General features: G+C 35.8%; 1 protein-coding gene across 1 annotated transcript in view; it reads right to left on the reverse strand.

Annotated features, from left to right (window-relative positions):
- Positions 1-9,940, reverse strand: part of TMEM132D (transmembrane protein 132D) — a 225,099-nt gene that overhangs the window by 130,209 nt on the left and 84,950 nt on the right. The window contains exon 3 of the mRNA XM_009997627.1: positions 5,575-5,718. Within this exon, the coding sequence (XP_009995929.1) occupies positions 5,575-5,718 (144 nt within the window). The remainder of the gene's footprint in view (positions 1-5,574; positions 5,719-9,940) is intronic.

Genomic DNA, 9,940 nt, shown 5'->3' on the forward strand with positions numbered 1-9,940 from the left:
CTTTCCCTCCAATTGTTTGATTCCCAGTTCTACATGCCAAGAACTCTTTCCTTCCAATTATATGATTCTCATTTCTTCATGTCAAGAACTCTCAATGAAATGAGTTTAAACACCTAGTATTATTTGCTGTTTGTAGATTTTACAGAGGCAGATCATTTAACCTGAGCAATTATAGCATCTTCAGAAGACTCCCCCTAGACAGCTCCTGGCATTTTCAGAAAGTCATGCTTATCATCGTGCTATGGAATCTCATTTTATAGAAGGTACTATATATCAAAGAAAACAAGTCTAATTACCAATACATCATAGAAAAATCTGTCTTGAGAACATCCTGAAATTCCAAAAATATAACTCTCTTTTTTTCCCCTGTGAAGATTATAATATATTCTCTAGTTACAGGAGCACAGGAATAATCAGAGTTTTTCCCATGATTTCTCAGATTCATTGAACAAATCCCTACCTTTGGAACTACCACAATAAATGTTGATGAAGACAGTAAGACAGCACACCTATTCTCAAATTCCTAGCTAAACTCGTGAACAAGGGAATAGTGAATATCTATTATACATTCAGTTTTGGTATCACAAGGCAACTTCATATATTAAGTACTTTTGGGACCCTTGCTTTCAATCACTGTTTTTTGTATATAAATAAAAGAATAATAAAATTTAATCCAAAAATACAGAGCGGATATCCTCCCCCCCTTCAGATGAGCTAGAACAGGAAATTAAATTCATCCCTCCTTACAAAACATTCTTCCTGCAGTCAAAATCACTTCTGTTCAAAGCTCTACCCAGGGGTAACAACTGAAATGAGTGGGGCGAGGTTAACCTGATGTTAGCAAATGTGAAACATGGAACTGGTCCAACTCAAATTAAGAAACACCTTCTCAGGTTGTCTTCTGCTGTGATGTTGTAAAGGATACTGAATTTTTTCCCAAGGTTTCTGAATACACAGATGTGGACAGCCTAGAGCAGGCAGCAGAGTTGAATGAAGCATCTGTATTGGGGATGGTTGACAGCCAGTGAACGGCAACAAAATCCTCCAGGTGATGGAGAGGTACCATAGTAGTATAAATGGTACAGGCTTTACTGATCATTTCCTTTATTTTCCTCATTTTTTCCATCTTCTTGTGAACTGTCATATCAAGTCACATTTTAGGAGTATTTCACCTTTATTGCTTGTCTTAAGATGATATACACCAAGCAATGATGTAGCTCTGAATATCACCAACTGCAGGACATTAGGAGATGGTAACTGCTATATAACTGCACATTAGTATTTCAAAAGGATAAAACCTGAATGAGGGAATCATATTTTATTTATCATGTAAATATTAGAGATATAGGAACAAAGTCCACCTCTAAGGTGCCACAAGATTATCTATAAGCCTTTAGAGTGCTTTCCTGCAGTCCAATTTTTCTTTTTAATGAATGTTTCAAACAGGTGACAAAGTTGGCTAATAAGCCTTTTTCTAACAGTTGGTGGTTAATATTTCATCTTTTTTCTTTCAATTTGCTTCAAAGTGATAACCATAAGCCTTTTTTTCTATTATATTAGCATTGAGTAGGATGGTTTCAAGAAAGATTCTGCAATTCTTGATAAATAAAATAGTTTTCTTTTCAAGAACTGAAAAAAAGTGGGTCAGCATGTAAAAGAGTGATGCACTGAGGTTTGATGAATACAAATTTATTTTGCCTCAACATCTCAAAAGGTCTCAACATCTCTCAGGGTGTATATTTAAGTTTTCAAATGGGAAATGAGAAATAGAAGATTGAAATTAATTGTTTTCAAACAATGGAATATAAACATGACTTCTGAGATGTTTAGTTACTTTCACATCATCACTCTTAGAAGCCTAGGGCTTTCAAATAACACAGGAAGATAAAAGAAAAAACCCAAATGATACACCATATGAAACTCTAAAGCTACCCAGGATAAATACATTTAGAGTTGATCATTTCCCATATGCCTAGGAAGTACCAATAACATTAAACTCTGGCATTTCAGAATCAAATTAATACATGATATCTACCTATAAGACATATGTTAAGATATTATATTCAGCTCAATGATGCTGAGTGAATAGCCAGCTTTTAAGGGCTGAATTATTATTTTGAGAGTTGAAGGTATCTCCCTTCTCTGTTTGCTCTTCTCCCACCCAATAATAAACTTTTTTTGCTCTGAACTCACACATCAATTTATCTTTTGAAGAAAAAAATAATCGAGCCATCTCTTGGGTTACCATAAAAATTCCCAAACATACAGCCTAGCCCAACCCTTGACACTCTGCTTGTCCAGTTATTTTATACCATACTTGCATATATGCCATCTGAAAGCATATTTGATTTCTAAAGTCTTTTTCTTGCTTTTGTTTTATGATGACAAACCAAAATTCATGTGATTCACACATGATGTGTTAGGACAATATACACTAGAATTAATATTTACTTCATCATGTATTCTATTGCATGGAAAAAAATCTTTCCAAGCAATAATACACCTTTAGACTACTGGTAATGTAAAACAAAACTATTTTTATGAAGCATGTTGAGGAACACTAGGAAGACACATAATTATTGTGGCTATTACACTGTTATTTATGTTAAACTCATTTATTTTGTTGCCTATAAGGATTTTAGTATTACAGCACTCTTGAGAGTCTATCAAACATACTGGCAGATGCAACAAGTAAAAGAATGAGGCAGTAGCTCATGGCTGTTATGATACGAAAACTAAATGCTAAATAACTGGATTTGAAAATGAAAAATATAAGGCACTAAGGATAATGGTATAAATGTAATAAAAAGAAAGTACTGTGTAAGAAAATCAAGGCACTGCTGCCATATATTTTCCTGTCCCATTATTATCTAGTATCTGATTAATTTCTTGTATTACAAAAGTCTTAAGAAAATTAAGCATAAATACAGTATAATGGAAAAAAAAAAGAGAGAGACACAAGAATATGTGAGGGATACAGCCCAAAAAATACTTTTACTGTCTCAATATTATCACAGACTGATTCAGTCACTCATTCTAAAGGAAAATCAGTTTCTCTACTAAAAAAGCAGGACCAGCATCTCCTCCAGTGCTACAGAACTGTAACCTAAGTGGGAAAGTATCAAAAGAAATGCTATCTTTGCAAAATTTCCAAGAATAAGCACAGGAAAAGGAAATTGCTGAACAAAGTTCATCCATTATGCAGTTCCTATACATTTGGAGACAAGGCAGCAAATGCTCACAACCAGACATTAAGGTTCTGCTCAGAGATGGCCAAACTTTCTCTAAATATTTTGCACTTGCTTGGAACAATGGCCTGGTCCCTACCATAAGGCACAGCAAGGAAATAATGTATTCTCCAATGGAATAACAAATATTTGTATCAAAAATCTAAAGTTAATAAAATATTTTAAGATTATCATGGCACCCATTAGTACCTTATCAAAACATGTTGCTTAATATCTCCACAGCAGCTAAGGATACAGCAAAGTGCTATCTATCATGTTTTGCAGATGAGGAAAATGCAATAAAACTGCATTTTTAGCCACCGCAATAATTTTCCAAACCCATCCCACCTAACATCCATCCAGTCCAAAAAGAAATATAGAAGAACAGACACAAATCCAGACCTTCCACTTTTGGTGGTTCTTATCAGTCATCACTAGCACAGCAGAGATGTTCAGTTTTGGGTACAATGAGAAACAGCATTAACCCAAGAAAACATCCCTTAAATACAATACTCCTTTAATTTCATCTTTCTATTTTATTCACCATTACCTGAGGAATTAAGAAAAGGAAAGATCAGCTACCTTCCAAAGGAAAGAATTAAAAGATGGCACATATGAGGAAGTATCTCCCAGATTAAATGGCTTTTAAAGTGTTTTCCAAGGGATATTTCTCAGCCAGCAGTTAATTCCCATCGTAACATTTTCTATTTGTTTTTTTTTGTTTGGGTTTTTTTTGGTTGTCTACATTACAACAGAGGGATGGCAGATAAATGCTTGACAGAGAACAGAGTTCTGTACAGATTCTACAAGTAGTAACTTCATCTAATAATCTCATGGGTCAGGATTTAGAGTATTACAAAGTTACTATTGCTCGAGATCAAGATCATAAGAATTGGGGAGAACTTTGTAATTGCTTCACCATTAATATGGAACACTCTTGCAAGCCCATAATAAGCAAGGCACTGAGAACTTCACATCATATTTGACAGATGGGCTTAATTAGTTATTCTCATACAGACTCATAATATTTGCTGTTAATATTCATTCTAAAACACCCTGCTGGCTATGATAATATTTTTATGTTAATCCTGTTACTATAAGCTTTTGGTGCCAAAAACTCTCCAAATAAAATGACTGATGTATTTCAGAATTCAAGAAAGAAATGCTCAACCATCCTGGTTAAGTTTGTCACTTGCACAAGTGCCTCCTTAATCCATGAAATTACACCTGTCACAGTAAGTTAGCTTTATTAACAGTATTTTCTGATCCATGTAAAGCTATCAGAAACACAAAAGTATTCAATCTAGTTAATTAACATTGCCACCTTTGCATTCATGTGATCAGATCTCTGATTTTTAAAAGTAATTAAACAATATGCAAACAGAGTTTGTTGAATTACTAAATGAACAATGCAGACAAACAATCTGGAAGCAGACATCAATATTTAGCTGTTATCCATAGCGCATATTTAGTGACACCAGACACATATAGTTAAGGAAAGAATTGTTTTTAAAAAAAAGTTGAGCACACTCTTCCCATACAATGCTTGATCTTACTTCTGGAAATTAATAGATATGACTAAATTTAACAAAGAAAACAGCACATTGAGAAATACATTGCAAATATCCTACATCTGTTTACGAAGAAGAAGACATTCTCAAAAGTGAGAAAACCACACAATCTCAACTGGGAACTCAGGTAGAATAAAGCAAACCAGAAGTTATAAGAGTTACACATACACTTTGTCTACACATGATTTTCTTTCAAGTAAAATCTAACATGCATCTAAGCTCACATTTATTTTAATAACCATAAAACAATGTTTACATTCAGAATGTGAAAGTACACAGAATCCACAATGCCCCCCCTAAAAAAAACCCAAAACCACCAAAACAAAAACAAAACCAAAAAAAATAATTAAAAAACAAACAAACTCCCCCCAAAACCACCAAAACAAAAACAAAAAAAATAATTAAAAAACAAACAAACTCCACTAAAACCAGCCCTATAATCACCCCCTGTTAGCATGCCTGGCAGCAAATAATTTGAAGAGAGTAAACTAGTCACAACCAAATTCTAAGATACGGGAAGTGTTCTTCAAAATGCGCTGTAAAAATAGTATTTCCTGCAAATCTCAACTTTCTTTGATTTTTAAGATTGAATAACTATTTGTTTAAAGTGCATGTGGTAGAATTAACATTGCACTACAAAATAAAGACAGACACAGCTTTTCCAAAAGCATATTAATCAGGCACTAAAACAAAACTTATTAAAAACATGGCAAAATTCTTGGAAAAGGAAAAACAACCATCAGTTATTAAAAGGTAGAATGCTGGAAATGACCTACCTGTTTTCAGAGGCAGATTTCCTCTGGCAAACAATAACAGCTGGTGCATATTTCCCAGTATAATCCATGCTCTCTCTGATGTCCCATAAGTATGGACTGCTGGCTCTTACACTGAAAATGTTCACACCTTTCTTCACCTTCGCCCTAGGAGAAACAAGAGAATATTTCAATGATTAGATACAAAATGTCAGCTTAATCTGTTACTTATTTCTTCATTCTTTTCTCATTACTGTCCCACAGAAAATGCTGCTGCTCATTAGAGTTCAAAAGTATCACAAGGAAAAGAGATGAGAGAATTAATTAAGAATTCCATAATTCAAAAAAGTCGTATCAAGACAGAAATCTTATTGAGCTAATGGTAATTACAGCTTTAGGCATAGATAAATTGCAGAGTAGATATATTCTGGAGCACCCTCCTCACACTCATGTTCTATGATAACCCACACTCTGGGTACCACTGTGTTAAGGCTCTCTTTCAAACAGAAATTATTGTATTGGAGATTTAAGTATCATTTTTTGTCCTCAAAATAAGTCTGCTTGTTACTGAGGCTTATATCTAGAGTGGGAAGCTGAAAAACCACTGTTATATCTCATACCAGAAGCGAAATCTACCTTGTCTTCTCGCCACACCACCTCATATTATTCAAAGATGAATATATTTGCTCTAATTTTAATCATCTTTCTGTGTCCATATTTCTCCGTTTTCTTACAATACTGTTGGGTTTAGCAGTCTGATCGACTAAGATTATAAAAATATTATAAATATTTTAATTTTTCCAAAAGTAAGGGTTTTTTGGGGGGAGTCTCATTCCAGGTATGAGGTTAGATGACAGGAAAAGCTGCATGAGAAAATGTTACAGTGATGACAACTGGGCTGGCTCCTACTCAGAAGTACGTTCTGGCTCTCATGTGTTAGCAAAATATTTCTGGTTTTGAATAACTCAGTGGAGAAAAGGCACAACATATATCCAAACAAACAGAAAAAAATCTATTTAATTTCCTCTTAGCAGCTGTTGTAATCCCTAATTCATCCTCTCCCTTTCTCAATCTAAATATCTAATTACATATCTTAAGGCACTAATGAATTAGTCTACAGCTATATAGTGTTGGCCAGTTTACTGAATTAGTAGCTTCTGGTGTTGTAAACTTTAGGTTTCTGAATGTGTTTACAATAACAAAAAGTCCATGGTGGTCAAACAGCCTCATGGGAGTTGAGCTGTCAGGAAATGAAAGTTTAATTATATTTGCTTAAATCTCATACATAAAATCCATTCAGTATATGGCAAGTTCTCAATTCTGGGCAAAAGAACAAAAAGGTATGAGATTTTCTGTATAAACAGCTGCTGCCATGCAGAGATGCTAATATCAGTAAAACAAGCACTATCATCTCTGCCTCTGCATGAAATTACTTGTGAAATCTTTGAAGGACAAAATCCACACATGTTTTCAGAATAAAAAGCCAAAGAATTTCTTCAACTATATTTGGACAAAGGGTTATATGTCATTTCTTCTATCACTAAACTCAAAAGCAGTGACTGCAATTTCCTTAGCACACCTGGAAGAATTAATACATGCAGCCTGCAAATTTGTGCTCAAGTTCTTCCATGCTAGTTTCACAAAATATATTTTAAGCAGGTGCAGTTACTGCTCCTAGACCACAAACCTCCCTCAAGGACAAGAGGTCAATGCTCAAAGAAGATTGGAAATGAGACTGCACTGAAAAAGATAGATCTTAGAAAAAGATAGGAAGACAGAAATAAAGGTAGACAATCTGGATGCTACACTTTTTGTCATGTCTTTAGCTATTCCTAGAGATCAGCTTCTGCTTCTGCCTTTCTGTTCCACCTCAAGAAAGGAAAAGCTGCTCGATGTCAAATAAGACAAATGACAGAAAAATTGCTCCCACTTTACAGGGAAACACAGGTGGCTCAAATCTTCCCAAGTTAAACTTGCTGTGATTAAGAAACTCGTACCCTTCTAGCTCTCTAATGCGGTCACTGTCTCTCCAGTAGTTGCTTAGTGAGTAGTTGTGCTGGTGTGGGATCTGGGCCATCCAGCTGACCCCCCAATGTGCTCATGCCAATGAGTATAGTTAAGATTCCTACATATCATGGAGCCTTCCTTGGGACACGTGCAGGAACAGTGGTCCTGCTGTGAGACATTTGGAAGTCCTGAACGAAGATATTAAGCCCTTGAATTCTCCTGGACAATATTTCAGGGAGGGAGCTAGCATACATGTCCTGGAAACCCAAACAGATGGTACTGTTACATGAAAGCAACCATTTTCCCATGACTGGAGGTTACAAGCAAGTACTTTGTTACAAATTGGTACTTAAAAACACACAACAGATTACATAGACTATACAACTGCTATGTTTTTTTAGGTTTTATTAACAAAACCAGTAGGGAATCAAGAACAACACAGCCTTAGAGAGCAGCATATTCTACCTTGCTCTGCTAGCACATATGCAGAGGCTTTACGGCAATTGAGAAAGCTGTGCAGGGTCTCAGTACTGCTAAGTAAACAGCCACTCCCTGAAAACTGGGGAAATTTCTCACTTTGATTTTAAAATGCATTAAAAACCAGACTAAAATAGGTGTACGGACACGTAACAGACACCATCCTCTTATATCCTCTCTGGATTCTTTTAAATGGCAGTGATGAGGTAAACCAGAAAAATGGACAAAAAAACAGTAAGAGTTTGCCTTGTCCTTGACACACACTTTACTCAATGACAAAGCACCATCCTGCACTGATTTCTGTTTTTCAAAACAAATGCAGATTCTTGTGTACACTCCTTGGGATAATTACAGTCTATGGCTCAGGATTTCTTACGAGTTTTTGATAAGCTCTAGTATAGTCTTCTATCATAAGCCCCAAAGCCCTAATTTTACCAAAAAAAAACCAACCAACCAACAAACAAAAAAACCCCACGAGATTGTTGTTTTCCACAGAATTAGATGTCAGGAGCTTTTTTTGAAGAATCAGTTAAACATACTTCTTTAATTAGCACAAAAGCTTCATTTCCATGATCCCAAGGAAAGTTTTTTCCTCTAGTATACCTCAATGTTGTGCTTGCCAGTGTTGGAGAACTGCAGAATTTTATTCACCCAATTTACAATGGCAGTAGCACTTTGCAATTACCAGAGAATGACCTGGATGAAACAGGGTTAATAATAACTGAAGGTATGTTATTTGTCAACAGATAAAACTGAAGACACCTGAGATGAAAACACTCTAACTGCTGTCAGAGCTCAATTACTTGCTTGCAAATTTGCTTTATTGAATTGCCTGGCTGTCACAGGGCAAGCTGGGTCTTTGACCCTTCAGCTGCTCTTGAGAGTGCTCATGAGACAGCCTCTTGGTTCACAGTTCAGCTTGCTAAGGTTTCCCCACTGCAATACACAGGAAGGTGCTTTTTTATATTTGCTCACATTTAACAGTCTTAGTATAAAAGATTCTATGTTTGCTTGAAACACCATAGCTGGACCACCAAAAGTTGTCTGAGTAGTTTGTGCCCATCACTTCACTTTGGGCCAGATTGTAATTTGGAAAAGTGGAAAAAAAAAAACTTATTAAACATTTCAGTCATGATTGCTTCTGGGTTTGGTGGGGGTTTTTTGTTGTTTGATTTTTTTCTTCCAAACAAGAAGCCTGTCCAATTAAAAATTCCATAGGTGTTTCTACAAGCTATTCTTTACCTCTGGATCACTGTTCACAGTGCAGCACATTGGTTACTGAGACACACCCCTTGCACCAAATCAATCATGGCAAACAAAGCCCTTGGGATTTCTCTGTGCAGCACATTGGTTACTGAGACACACATTGTGTGAGACACACCCCTTGCACCAAATAAATCATGGCAAACAAAGCCCTTGGGATTTCTCAGTCCCTGAAAACGTATCCATGCTGACAGGGTACAAATGAAGAGAAGAGAGAAAGAAAAAAAACACAGATGAGACTCCCAGAATCAATATGTCACACCTGAAATCAAGGAAATACATTTACAAAGTGCATAAAGATAGCCATTCCCAATTCTGCCTCATGACTCCCTAAACACTAGGTTTACTCTAGTGACAAAAGAGGATTCAACTCAACCAATTAAAATGCTGGCAATGTCCTTTCTCATTTATCAAAGTGTCTGTTTTAACATCTCCAAATTTTTGCAGTTTACAACCAGTTAATGCTTAGCTTTCAGCCCATGTCATTACTGCAGGCTGGTAATGGCTGTGAAATTGTTACTTAAGTGTTGTATAAAGTGGAACAGCTGGCTGGTGAAAAATAACAGCATTACAACATGTGTGCTGCTAAGTGCCATAGTACAATGTCAACAAAGTGTCTGGTTGAAGCACCACAGGGAAGGGA

The sequence above is a fragment of the Chaetura pelagica genome, unplaced genomic scaffold (genome assembly GCF_000747805.2).
Source record: "Chaetura pelagica isolate M959 unplaced genomic scaffold, ChaPel_1.0 scaffold45, whole genome shotgun sequence".
In the NCBI taxonomy this organism is placed as follows: domain Eukaryota; kingdom Metazoa; phylum Chordata; class Aves; order Apodiformes; family Apodidae; genus Chaetura; species Chaetura pelagica.